General features: G+C 39.5%; 1 protein-coding gene across 1 annotated transcript in view; it reads right to left on the bottom strand.

Annotated features, from left to right (window-relative positions):
- The window catches only part of LOC309505872 (uncharacterized protein), a 105853-nt gene extending 92049 nt beyond the window's left edge, over nucleotides 1–13804 (bottom strand). The window contains 7 exon segments of the mRNA XM_082179335.1: nucleotides 5245–5334; nucleotides 9633–11360; nucleotides 11548–11643; nucleotides 11885–11998; nucleotides 12807–12920; nucleotides 13193–13289; nucleotides 13617–13804. Of these exon segments, the coding sequence (XP_082035461.1) occupies nucleotides 5245–5334; nucleotides 9633–11360; nucleotides 11548–11643; nucleotides 11885–11998; nucleotides 12807–12920; nucleotides 13193–13242 (2192 nt within the window). The 5' untranslated portion in view covers nucleotides 13243–13289; nucleotides 13617–13804.
- Nucleotides 13805–15117: the final 1313 nt, after the last annotated feature.

Below are 15117 nucleotides of genomic sequence, written 5' to 3'. Positions count from 1 at the left end.
GTTTTATTCACTGACGTTAGCTAGCTTCTTTGCATGAAGAAAAACATAGCAAAATGGCCATTTCAGTGTAAGGGTACGCGTGGTGTATGTAGATAGAAGTGGCTCATTCTAAGGTAATAAAAACATAACGGTTCATTATGTAAGGTCTTTATACACCACTGAAAACAATAGTTATGTATACTATATTGCATTTCTGTCAACAGATCCTCCTAAATATTACACAATGCACCTTTAAGTAGCATTTAAAATGGTTGTAGATCTTGAGTGCTCTGAAATAATCTTAATCAGAAAGAGCTTTATTGCCAAGTATGTTTACACAGACAAGGAATTTGTTTCGGTGACAGAAGCCAGCAGCATATCACCCTGTAGCCCAAGACTAGTTGCCCACTGAATCTAAGCAGGGTTGATCCTGGTCAGTACCTGGATGGGAGACCTCCTGGGAAAACTGGGTTGCTGCTGGAAGAGGTGTTAGTGAGGCCAGCAGGGGGCGCTCACCCTGTGGTCTGTGTGGGTCCTAATGCCCCAGTGTAGTGACGGGGACACTATACTGTCAAAAAGCACTGTCCTTCAGATGAGACATTAAACTGAGGTCCTGACTCTCTGTGGTCATTAAAAATCCCATGGCACTTCTCGTAAAGAGTAAGGGTATAACCCCGGTGTCCTGGCCAAATTACATTAATTGGCCCTTGCAAATCATGGCCTCCTAATAATCCCCATCCATTGAATTGGCTCTATCACAGTGGTGAGCGCACTGGCGCCAGTGTACAGTGGCTGCCATCGCATCATCCAAGTGGATGCTGCACACTGGTGATGGATGAGGAGAGACCCCAACATGATTGTAAAGCGCTTTGGGTGTACAGTACATATGAAAGCGCTATATAAATGCCTCATTCATTCATTCATTCATTCAGAAGCTTCCACTACACAGAGACGACAACAGTATACAGATAGTAAAATAAAGATATATGAATAAGATACATATATGTGTGTAATGGTTGTAAATCTTGAGTGTTCTGCAGTAATCGTAATCTGCTTGTTTGTGTTGGAGACAGACTCAAGCAGTCACCTGCAGGACAACCGCATAATTACACCTGAATTTATTACATTTGATGTTATGATGCTTACACTTATGCAGCGTATACTTTTTCCATGTACTGTTCAGCATGTACTTTCTGAATAACACAGAGAGAAAAGGTGCAGCTGTTGTGCTGCCTGTGTGCAACCGTGACCTCTGATAAGAGAGAGAGGTGATGCTCAACTGCTCAAACCGTATATATATGCTTGTAACCATATGAAATGTATTAGAATAGAAATGTATAATTTAACCAGAGCAGAGACATGATAAATAGGGCTGGATTGAAAATATTGATTTCCTAATTTTAACAGATACTGTATTTATTTTAATGAATAGGGATGGGAATTGATAAGATTTTATCAATACCAATGCCACTGACGATTCTGCTTATCGATCCGATTCTTTAACGATTCTCTTATCGATTCCTGATAGCACTGTGTGGAAAAAAGTATTCATATACTTTTTCGGCAAAAAAAAAACATTTTTTTATTTGTTTTAAAGCTTACACTTACAGTAAGCAAACTGTACGTTTTATGTAATTTATGTAATAAATGGAACCTTATTGTAAAGTGTTACCGATTAGTTATACATCGATTCAGACGTCTCGTGAATTCAGTGTTGGAAAGATCAGTTGTTTTAACTATTCATTAAAATTAATCGGTTCAAAGGAGTCATTAGTTCGCGAATTGGACGTGTCATACGGTTGTGTGATTATCCCAGCAGTTAGGATATGGACATCCGACAAGGTTTGTGTCAACACAGAAAACATTACATCACTGGATAGGTTTTTTCGTTTATTTAGAGTGTGATTTTATGGCAGCTGAATGTGTGGAATGCATTTCAGAGAAGATAAGGCAACGTATTTTAGCACAATTCACACCCAGCGGTAATTCAGGAAAAAAATAAAAATCTCTGAATGCTACACATGAAACTTTGGTCTTCAAGTTCAAGTTCAGGTTCAAGTTACTTTATTTGTACCCGAAGGTAGATTTTTGGTCTTCCGACCTTTTACCATCATGTCGATTTATTTTGATTAATATGTGCGAGGGAGAGAGAGCAAGACAGCGCTTAGTTTGGAGACGGTGAAGTCTTGTTTACACTTTCACCTGGCTCCGAAGAGAGAGAGTGCGCGCGCGTGACCGGGGCTCTCTCTCTCTCTCTCTCTCTCTCTCTCTCTCTCTCTCTCTCTCTCTCTCTCTCTCTCTGCTCGTTCTTTCAGTTAAATATGCGCCCTGTCACAAGAGCAGCAGTTCATCTACATTACTCACCGATCAAATAAGACTTAGGCGGGACAAAAAAAATCGCTTTGCAGGAAATGCAGGAAAATATAGCAGGAGCATCGATAAGAGGAATCGTTAACGTCGAAGGCATACAATATCGATGGTTCATAAAACTTAGAACCGGTTCTCGAGTGGAACCGGTTTTCAATTCCCATCCCTATTAATGAAATGATCTCAATCCATAAATCCATAGACTCAATCTTTCAGTCTGTGCTGTTTTCAGTTTGTGCGTAAACAAAACTTAATGAAACATTATTTGTATGTAAACTTAACGAAACATAATCAGTATTGCCTATACTATTATATTTGTATGAACATCCAAAATATTTGCAGAAGACAAAGCTGAAGCACCAAGGAGATAAGATACAGTAGCATGAACTGCTGCGTTTATTTACCAAAAAAACTCACATTTTAAATTTGTTAAAAAAAATTTAATTAGATATAGTAGGCATCAAGCAGACATGTACTTGAAAAATTTTAACAATTTTAGTGCCCATCAATATAAAATCTTATCCTAGGAAGATTTAATACAACATAATTCTTTCTTTATAATAACTTATAATAATTCTTTCTAATTATAATTATTTAATTCATAATTTTTTTGTGTGTTCATTTTTGGGTGAACTATCCTTTTAATCTGACAAAATCATCTCAACTTAAATTCCTGAATTGGGTATGTGATTGACTGCCTGTGTCTGGTAGATGCTCTGACCTGTTCCTGGTCCTGAAGTCTGACCACACTGACTCTGACTAGCCAGTGGTGATGCAAGGGCTGGGGTCTGTTTGCACCTGATCTGCCTGTTTGTGCTTCTTTAAAAAGAACTCTGATATCTCTCCCTATCTTTTCATGTTTAATTGACCCTGTTCAAAAATATGACAAATTGAAAAAATGATTCCAATCATATTCATATTCTAATCATCATCCAATTACCAACATTTTTATCTTAACTCTTTCTCGCCAGCATAAAAATTTTTTTTTAAAAAAATGTCAGTCACCATTATCTGATCTTCTCCAGCTTCAGGAAATGCATTACATCCTTAACCCATCTAGTGAAGCTGGGGGGTGTTTGCTCCTTCCAGGAGAGCAGAATGAGACGTCTGGCAATCAGAGAAGTGAATGCTGTAATGGGGCATGTTTGGGGGCGATTTTCAGAGGTAAATCCAAATAGGGCACATACTGGGTTGGGGGTAATGTTTTTTTTGAAGTATCTTAGAGTAAGCGCTAAAGATGTTGGCCCAGAATGTATAAAGTTTAGGGCAGGACCAGAACATGTGTATATAATCCGCTGGTTGGCCTTTACAGCGAGGGCACGTAGGGTCTGTATCAGGGAAGATTTTCACCAGCTTTGTCTTGGTCAAGTGTGCTCTTAGAACTATTTTAAGTTGTATCACATTATGTCTGGCACACGGAGAAGATTTATAAACTGATTCAAGTACAGCCTTCCAATGATCATCTGTAAATTCCTCCCCAAGATCATGCTCCCAAAGTCTCCTGACCTCCTGCAAAGAATGCGGGGAGACATTGCCTATACTATTATAGAGATTTGAGATTAAACCTTTGTGTGATGGGGATAGTGAAAGGATATAGTCAACTGTATTGCTCGCTGGAAAATCTGGAAAGGAGGTTATACTTTTCTGGACAAAGTGTTTAATTTGGAGAAATCTAAAGAAGTGAGACATGGGTAAATCGAATAATTGAGAGAGTTGGGCAGCGTTTTTGGTAATTTTCACAATTTCATGGCACCCCAGAATATTTTGTTGTATGAATATCTGAACATATCATACAACAATATACAACATATAACACAACATCTTTTTTTATCAACACTTGAATGTTAGCAAGTTTCATAAAAAGCAACATGAGCAAAAAGCTGAGAATATCGCATTTTTATCAAAGACTACATCTAGATCAGATTCAGAATGATGATCAAAACACAGTAGATCGAGTCCATCAACACCCTAAGCTTCACAGTCCTGTAGTGATCGCATTATGATATCGCTTGTTTCTGTTCTTCTTTGCCTGCGTTTTGATCTGGTGGTAACGTTAGCCTACTCATTTAGGAGATGCGTAATAGCGCCCTACCGTAAACTCGTCAATGGCAGGGAGAGAGTAAATGAGAGACATTTGTATAGCCTACTGTAATGTACACACGGCATGGTAATGTTACTGTAAATGCGTGTATTAATGTATTCGGAGCAAACAACCCTGATGCTAAACCTTAAAAACTTATCTTGCAACCATCTCTCGTCCTCTGCTCGTCCGTTTGAAAACTGTGCGCGCTGCCGACGAACGTAATTATAATTTTTTTAAATCAGCATCAGCAACTGCCAGTAGCAAATAAAATTTTGGACATGCGATTAGCCACCCCGGTTGCCACCCCAACATTTTATTTGCTACTGGCAGTTGCTGATGCTGATTTAAAAAAATATATAATAATTTTTTCACCCCCCTCTGGCTCCGCCACTGATTCTGGCCGAGAACTCCCTGCGCATCCATGCAGCCTAGCATGGATAAGAGCATGGAGAGCAGCAATAACCCCCCTTAGGGTAAACAGAACAGAACCAACATGAATGTTTGCAAATATATTTAATTCAAGATTTTAAAGTACAACATAATTTGAGAATTTACTATATCAGAATGCCAAATCCTGACAGGGCGAGAGGAGGAGCTGGGGATGGAGGAGGGTAATTAGCTCCTGAGAAACGCGATAGCTGCTGATAATACTGAAGGAGCTTATATATGTATACAGTGATAGGCATCATATTCCTATAGGTAGATGTGGATCAGCTGAGGGTCAGCTGATGCGAGCTTGACTAACGTGACCTGCCAGAACTAACGCTATGCTTGATAATGTTTTAAAAGTGATGATTGTTCTCAGTGTTACTTACCAAGCTGATCTACTTTCTGTAACCACAGGCAGCAGCTTCTGAAGAACTTCATCTGCTGTATTTTGTGCTTTCAGGTTGATAGATGTGTTACTATTTGAAAATAAAAAATATGTTAACTATTAATGCTAAAAAATAATAATCATAATTAATAAGTAAATAATACATTAAAAACTTTCCTAAATACCCTTCAAATATTTTTTTGAATTAAATAAACACTCCTTTAAAAATGACATTTAAAAAAAATGTGTATCTAACTGTAGAATATACTAAACATATTCAGACAACACAGATATGTTTTTCTTTTTCTTGTCAATGGTGCTGTGGCATGTCTATTAGTCTGCATTTACAGTAAAACACACAGGTCTATTTTGACATATCAGAATTTTTTGTCCCGTCATTTGCTGTGGTTATCACTATGTCTCCTAGCCATGTCTCCAACCATCGCAATTGCAGGAGTGACTCACAGAACAATAATTTTGCAGATTCACTCCCACAATCAGACATCCCACCTCTCCCGGAAGTTCTGTGTCTCCCATATATTGATATTGGGTGCTCCTCAAACGGAAGGCTGCATCCTAGTGAGGTTGTGTCTTCTCCAGTCCTTCTGAGGTTTGTAGGCTCGAGTCCTCAGCATTAAACACTTGAATGAGACAGTCTAGTAAGTGTGCATGGCTACGTCACACATGTTCCTGCCCTCCACGGCACTGAAATACTATTTAAAATTCATTTTGGAAAAATATTTTGTATTAAAAAATTGTATATTAACTGGCTTTTTTATTAATGCAATGCAGTGTCTCCCAGTGTCTTACATTATTGGAAGTTTAGTGTTAAAGGGATAGTTCACCCAAAAAATGAAAATGCTGTCATCATTTACTCTTCCTCAAGTTGTTCCAAACCTGTATGACTTTCTTTCTTCTGCTGAACACAAAAGAAGATATTTTAAAGAAGGTTGGTAATTAAACAGTTGCTGGTCCCCATTGACTTCCATAGTATTTTTTTTTTCCTACTATGGAAGTCAATGGGGTCCATCAGTCGTTTGGTTACCGAATTTCTTCAAAATATCTTCTTTTGTGTTCAGCAGAAGAAAGAAAGTCATACAGGTTTGGAACAACATGAGGGTGAGTAAATGAGGACAGCATTTTCATTTTTGGGTGAACTATCCCTTTAAGTGATTAATTTACACCAAAACAAAAGATAACATGTATACCTTCATCTTCATCGATATGGAGTCAACGGGTAAAACGCGCGGTGGTGGGACATGCTTTTACATCAACAGAAGGTGGTGTACTGATGTAACTGTGTTAAGGAAGATGTGCTGTCCTGATGTGGAAGTGCTTTTCCTTAACTGTAAGCCGTTCTACTCGCCGCGGGAGTTTTCCTCGCTCGTTCTCATCAGTGTTTACATTCCACCGCAAGCACACGTGAGTACGGCGCTGCAACAGCTGGCTGATCTGATCACAGAAACAGAACAACAACACCCGGACTCTGTTCTTATCATTCTCGGAGACTTTAATCAGGCAAAACTCACACGTGAGCTGCCTAAATTCAAACAGCACATTACATGCCCCACCAGAGACAATAATATTTTGGACCATTGCTACACCACAACAAAGGATGCATATCGCTCCGTCGCCAGAGCAGCTCTAGGACTTTCCGATCACTGCCTGGTTCATCTTCTACCAACTTACAGGCAAAAACTTAAAACTGCTAAGCCAGTAATAAGGACTGTAAAGAGATGGACCAACGACACAGAGCAGGTCTTACAAGCCTGTTTTGAATGCACTGACTGGAGTGTTTTTGAAGCTGCTGCCAGCGATCTGGACGAGCTCACAGAGACTGTAACATCATACATCAGTTTCTGTGAGGATTTATGCATCCCTACCAGGACTTACTTATCATTCAACAATGATAAACCATGGTTCACACCAAAACTCAGACAGCTTCGTCAGGTCAAAGAAGATGCCTACAGGAGTGGGGATAGGATCTTGTATAATCAGGCCAGGAACACATTGACAAAGGAGATTGAAGTGGCTAAGAAGAGCTATGCCAAAAAGCTGGAAAACCAGTTTTCCTCCAACGACCCTGCATCAGTGTGGAAAGGCCTGAAAGACATTACCAACTACAAGACACCATCCCCCAGCATCGACAGCAACAAGCATCTTGCGAACGAGCTGAATGTCTTTTACTGTAGATTTGAGACCCCCGATCAGACACCCCATACCCGCCCTGACCATCTCTCTACACAGCCATCAACACCTCCAGCCATCCCCCTCCCCTCCCTCCCTGCACTTCAGATCAGTGAGGATAATGTGCGTCAGATCTTCAGGAAACAGAAGAGAAGGAAAGCACCAGGCCCAGACGGTGTTTCACCAGCCTGTCTGAAAACCTGCGCTGACCAGCTGGCCTCTATCTTCTCACTGATCTTCAACAGATCACTGGAGCAGTGCAAAGTCCCTTTCTGCTTTAAACGCTCCACCATCATCCCAATCCCGAAGAAACCAAAGATCACAGGACTCAATGACTACAGACCTGTTGCCTTAACATCTGTGGCCATGAAGTCATTCGAAAGACTGGTGTTAGCATATCTGAAGGACATCACTGGACCCTTGCTGGACCCCCTGCAGTTTGCCTACAGAGCAAACCGGTCTGTGGATGATGTGGTCAATATGGGACTGCATTACACCCTACAACATCTGGACAAACCAGGGACCTATGCAAGGATTCTGTTCGTGGACTTTAGTTCTGCCTTCAACACCATCGTCCCATCACTGCTCCAGACCAAACTGACCCAGCTCTCTGTCCCTAGCTCCGTCTGTCAATGGATCACCAGCTTTCTGACAGACAGACAACAGCTAGTCAGAATGGGCAAAATCACGTCCGACAGCCGCACCATCAGCACCGGTGCTCCACAGGGATGTGTTCTCTCACCACTGCTCTTCTCCCTGTACACAAATGACTGCACCTCTAAAGACACCTCTGTCAAGCTCCTGAAGTTTGCAGACGACACTACTGTTATCGGACTCATCCGGAACGGTGACGAGTCTGCGTACAGACAGGAGGTGGAGCAGCTGGCTCTTTGGTGCAGTTATAACAACCTGGAGCTGAACACGCTCAAAACAGTGGAGATGATCGTGGACTTCAGGAGAAACCCCCCTGCACTCCCTTCACTCACCATCATGGACAGCACTGTGACTGCAGTAGAGTCATTCAGGTTCCTGGGCACCACCATCTCTCAGGATCTGAAGTGGGACACTCACATAGACTCTATTGTGAAGAAAGCCCAACAGAGACTGTACTTCCTGCGTCAGCTGAGGAAATTCAACCTGCCACAGGAGCTGCTCGTACAGTTCTACTCAGCTGTCATCCAGTCCATCCTCTGCACTTCCATCACCGTCTGGTTCGGCTCTGCTACCAAAACCGACCTCCGTAGACTACAGCGGATAGTTCGGACTGCTGAGCGAATCACTGGCACTACCCTTCCCACACTCAAAGTACTGCACTCATCCAGAGTGAGTAAAAGGGCTCGCAAAATCACTCTGGACCCGTCACACCCAGCACACTCTCTGTTTGAACTGTTACCGTCTGGTCGACGCTACAGAGCACCGAGCACAAAAACAACCAGACACAGGAAAAGTTTCTTTCCCCAGGCCATCTACCTCATGAACACTTAAATGTTCCCCTACTGTGGAACAAACATGTGCAATACTTCCCTCAGACATTTCATTATAGCACCTTATAACTTTATATATATTTATAATTTATAATCTTTTTATTTTATTTTTTCTATTTTTTTAAAAAAAAAATTTTTTTTTATTTTTTTTATTTTTTTTATTTTTATTTATTTATACCTGTTACTTGTCACTTGTCTTGTCACTTTGTATTGTATGTGTACTGGAAGCTACTGTCACCAAGACAAATTCCTCGTATGCGCAAGCATACTTGGCAATAAAGCTCTTTCTGATTCTGATTCTGATTCTGATCTCCAAAAAAATTATGTTTGTCTTACATTTCATAATGCACTCAGATAATCTCAGTGCCATCTTGTTTTCCATCAGTTCTATTTTGTGAATTGGAATGTGTGCAAAGGATTGTGGGAGATTGAAGGACACGAAGGATACACTTGATGCATCCTTCAAAGTGAGCTGAATTAAGGACATAAAACCAAAGCTGCCTTCAAACTGAGACGGCCTTCAGAGGCGCTTGATGACGTGGCAGCTGAGATTTGCAGCCTTAATAGGACACAGCCTCCATTTGAGAAGCACCCGCACATTATGTACAATATCCCAGCAAAATCGATCTTTGCCCTGTGATTCAAAAACATGTAAAGTCTTTGTTTCTCTTTGTTCATAATGTTTTAGACTGTAATGATTGTACTCAGTGTTACTTACCAACCATTTTCTGCTCCAATGAAGTCGTTCAGGTTAAACTTCTGCAGTGTCTCCTCTGAGGACAACAACACAAACACTAAAGCTGACCACTGAGACGAGGAGAGTTTCACATCACGTAATCCTCCATATGTATCCATATGAGGTTTAGCTTCGTTCACTAGAGAAAGATCACCCAGTTCATTCAGACAGTGAAACAGATTGATGTATTTATCTGGAGAGAGATTCTCACTGATCTTTCCTTTAATATAGTCAACTGTTCTCTTCTTGTTGTGAGAGCTGTTTACTGTCTGTGTCTTTAGTTCTTGTAAGAGACTCTGATTAGACTTCACTGACAGACCCAGAAGGAAACGAAGGAAAAGGTCCAGATGCCCATTTCTGCTGTCTAAAGCCTCATCCACAGCTCTCTGATGGAGATCTGATAGTGAAACTGTGTCTTCATTAGTTGGTTTGGTAATCTGGTCAAACACATTGATGTTATTGTTGATAAAGGAGAGATGCACATATAGAGCTGCTAGATGTTCCTGAATGCTCAGATGAACAAAGCTGAAGACTTTCCCCTGAGACAAGCCCAACTCCTCTCTGAAGATCTGAGTGCACAATCCTGAGTAAACCGATGCTTCGGTCTCATCAATGCCACACTCGATCAGGTCTTCCTCATAGAAGATCAGGTTGCCTTTCACAAGCTGCTGATAAGCCAGTTTCCCCAGTTTGACAATCATGTCTTCATCTTTCACTTTCTTCTCATAGTCCTTCTCATGTTTGATGTTGGTCTGAATGAGCAGGAAGTGTGTGTACATTTGAGTGAGAGTCTTGGGAATCTCTCCTCTCTCTGCTTCACTCAACATCTCCTCTAGAACAGTGGGTGAGATCCAGCAGAACACTGGGATGTGGCACATAATAAATAGACTACTTGATGACTTCAGGTGTTTGATGATTGTATTAGCCAGACTCTGATCTCTGATTTTCTTCCTGAAGTATTCCTCCTTCTGTGTGTCACTGAAGCCTCGCACCTCTGTCACTCGATGGACACACTCAGAGGGGACGAGATCCGCTGCTGCTGGTCTGGAGGTGATCCAGATTAGAGCATAAGGAAGCAGATTCCCCACAATGAGGTTCATCAGCAGCTCGTCCACTGAGGCTGATTCAGTCACATCACACAACCTCACATCGCTCTGAAAATCCAGAGACAGACGACACTCATCCAGACCATCAAAGATGAACAACACTTTATACTCATCACTGGATATGTCCATTTCTTTTGATTCAGGGAAAAGGAGATGAAGAAGATCTGGAAGATCTGTTTTGTCCTTCATCAAGTTGAGCTCTCTGAAAGGAAGTGGAAATATGAGCTGGACGTCCTGATTCTCTTTCCCTTCAGCCCAGTCCAGGATGAACTTCTGCACAGAGACTGTTTTTCCAATGCCAGCGACTCCCTTTGTCAGCACAGTTCTGATGGGTTTGTCTTGTCCAGGTAAAGGTCTAAAGATGTCACTGCATTTGATCGGTGTGTCCTCTGTTTCTGCTCTCCTTGACTGTGTCTCAATCTGTCTCACCTCATGCTCATTATTGATCTCTCCACTTCCACTCTCTGTGATGTAGAGCTCTGTGTAGATCTCATTCAGGAGTGTTGGGTTTCTCTGCTTTGATATTCCCTCATACAAACACTCAAACTTCTTTCTCAGATTTGATCTCAATGTGTTGAGGACTTCAGCAGGTTTAGAGTCACGGCTGTAAGATTAAAATTCTAGATTATTACACAATTTAGAGAAGTAAATATTCATAAATTACAAAAAGCTGTATTATGGGACACAGATCATTAGGTTTCTGAAATGTTTTAATCACTAATCATGTGTTTGTGTGATGTGCATTGCAGCATCTAAAATTAATCAACAACAACAAAAGTCCTATATTTTACCTGAAACCAGGATACATGCTTTCATTAAAGTCTTGTGTTTGAATCAAAGGCTTGTTCACAGATTTGTTTTTAACCGGTGTGAATAGAAGATCTGACCTTAAATCAGAATGAAGAGGGTAAAGAATCAGACACACTGATATTGATGTAATTGTGTCATTAACATCCCAACAGCTTTTACAGTGTGTGAATGTATTAGCAACATAGAGCTTTGCACAAGACCACAATGGTAATCATTAATAGACTAAAACTTGCAGGATTGGAACTCATTAAACTGATGTTAACAACAATTTCATAAAAATCAAATCCTATAAGCATAACTTTTATAGAAATAGTATACCTGAGATCAGGCCGTGTGTTTCCACTCTTAAACTTTACTCGTAGATCCATACAGTGGTTACTTTTCATAGACAGACAGCTGGACTCTGGGTTTGAGCTCTTCTGCTGGACTGAACTGGAACAGGGAAAAGATTGGTCAATGAGAACGCCTAGTCTATATGTTTAATACTTGACAAAAACACACGAGACAAGAGCACACGGCGAGTGAATGAACACTCAGCCCGTGTGCTCACAACAAGAGACAAAACATGGAGCATGAATGTCTGAACCCAGACACAGATATGAAACCAAACTAGATAGAAGTGTCAGGATCTGAACACCATGCTCCGCAAATACACAATGTATCAAGTAGACGAAAGAGAAAAATGTAATCCCTTGTTATAATCTATGAAATGTGTGGGTGTAACTCTTGATAATGGTTTTAGGTTTGATTCATGTTTTGTTTGTTTGTTTGTTTTTTTTCTCTGTAAAATTACTTGAATAATCTGTCATTAAAAGACTAATGTGTTGTATTTCCTTTTAGTGTTAGTGTGTCTTAGAGTATTCAGTAAAGTTTTGTTTGTATTCACATGATGATGTTTGTTGGCTTTATGTTCACAAAGAGAGGTCACTGGTTTGGGCAGATTCCTACCGTGCCCAGAATATCAATCTGATCAATATTAAATAGTTATTGTTTAAGGACCAGTGATAATTTAATAGAACTGACAGATATTTGTATGAGAGATTCGGTGGATGAATACATTGATTAATTATCTGAATTTGATTCCTTCAAGGTTCGTTGAATTTATAAATATTCCCAAAAGAATCAATTAATTATCCTTTAATACTAAATAATAATTTTAACCCTTTGAGCTAAACTTTCCCTACAGTATATTCTAATATTATTAAAAGCACATCTTTTATAGAACTGTTATTCTTAGTACCTGAGATCAGACTGTGTGTTTCCACTCTTAAACTTTATTGGCTGATCCATAGACTGGTTACTCTTCATAGACACACAGCTGGACTCTGGGTTTGAGCTCTTCTGCTGGACTGAACTGGAACAGAGAACAGATTCAGTTTAATCCTTTAGATTACTGTGTTCATTCTTCATGAGAGGAACCATATTAATATAAACACATTCATATTTCATCAAAAAGCACTTAAGTATAAGTATGTACTGTAAGTATTAAAATAAACATAAACACAGAAAAACATAGGCTACATATTTGTATGTAAACAATTCCTGTGCTCTAATAGGGGAAAGAAAAAATCTGTTATCTTTTTGTTGTGATGAAATATAATATTTAACAGTGTTTGTTGAAAGTACCTGCACCCTGGAGAAAACTCTCCATCTCTGGATCCTTGTGAATCAGCCATGATGAAGATACAGGAGAATCTGATGAGTTTGATCTCCTCCACTGACTCTGAATGAAGAAACATTCACACACTAAATTAAATGATCAAATTAAACAACCTTCATAATTTAGCTGAACATATCTGGAGTGTGGAAGAAAAAGGATCATGTGACTGCGTTAACTCAATCTCAGTCATACATGTTTACACACATGCTGTTAAACTCCTGAAAAATCACAGATATCACCAAACATAGAAAAAAAGGACATAGAAAGAAAAAAAAACATTGACGTGAAAGAACCCCTTTATTAAAGATTTGATATAAAAAAAACAATCACTTAAAATGTCCTCCAGAGATTCATATTAATATGAGCAAGTCACCAAACATGAACACTCACCTCGGTCAAACTTTTACAAGATACATCTCAAATCCTCAAGCTTTAACATCATACATAACAGCTACGTGGAAATTCCTGAATAAACTTTGACAAACGTTTTTATTTAACACTTTGATGCTCTGTTTTTCCGTATTGTATTCCTATTGTAACTGTTTAAAATGGTGACGGGAACTCTAACTTACTTTCACTTTCTATTTGTGTGTGTGTGTGTGTGTGTGTGTGTGTGTGTAAGAGAGAGAGAGAGAGAGAGAGAGGATTAAACAACTTTTATTTAGTCACCATTTATATCTCATACACATTCACAATAATAATATAATAAAAATAATAAAATAAAAAACATAAAAAAATATTAAATATTCAAAACCATCTGACCCTCAAAAACCACACATAAGATATCTATAAAACATCAAATATTACAACAACAAAAAAAACATTTAATTTTTCACAAGTTTGTAGTACGCAAATTCAATCTTGATTCTTCTACCCACTAGTTTTCTAAACATCATTTCCACCTCAGTAGTCCCAAGTTGTTTCACTTTATTCTTTCTCGTTTTCCAGATTGCTAATTTTGCTGTTCCCGACAAATAATTTAAAGGGATAGTTCACTTTGAAATTCATTTTTGGTATGTTTTAGCTTACCTCAAGGGCATCCAAGATGTAGGTGTCTTTTTTTCCGCAGTAGTTTCAATTTTGATATTTTTAGGTCAAACCGTTCTTGTCTGTCAGTCATATAATGCAGGTCTATGGTCACGGTCTCAAAACACAAGCACAGAGTCCAAATTAAAACAATTCCCCGTCGTCCAAATTAAACAATTCCCCATCGTAAGTACACATTGATGGCCTAAGACACGAAACGAGCGGTTTGTGTGAGAAAACGAACAGTATTTATATCGTTTTTACCTCTTATACGCAGACATGTCCGAGTGATCTGATCTGACGTGTACGCAGACTGGTGCATAGATATATACACTAGATGTCACCTTAAAGACATTCGTTCCAATGAACTGCCGTAGACAAAGCGACATCTAGTGTATATATATCTATGCACCAGTCTGCGTACACGTCACACACCAGGATGCGCGAGCGCCCTCAGATCACTTGGACGTGGCTGTGTATAAGAGCTAAAAACTATATAAATACTGTTCGTTTTCTCACACAAACCGCTCGTTTCGTGTCTTAGGCCATCAATGTGTACTTACGATGGGGAATTGTTTAATTTGGACGACGGGGAATTGTTTTAATTTGGACTCTGTGCATGCTCTTTGAGATAGTGACCATAGACCTGCATTATATGACTGACAGACAAGAACGGTTTGACCTAAAAATATCAAAATTGAAACTACTGCGGAAAAAAAGACACCTACATCTTGGATGCCCTTGAGGTAAGCTAAAACATACCAAAAATGAATTTCAAAGTGAACTATCCCTTTAATAAGCATGTCATCCTTCTCATAAAATACCTATACTTAACACCTCCAATAAATATTTTATCTGAAAATTC

The sequence above is a fragment of the Leuciscus leuciscus genome (assembly GCF_965113295.1).
Source record: "Leuciscus leuciscus genome assembly, chromosome: 9".
Taxonomy (NCBI): domain Eukaryota; kingdom Metazoa; phylum Chordata; class Actinopteri; order Cypriniformes; family Leuciscidae; genus Leuciscus; species Leuciscus leuciscus.
The sequence above is the reverse complement of the archived record's forward strand: the minus strand, read 5'-3'. Positions and strand labels throughout refer to the sequence as shown.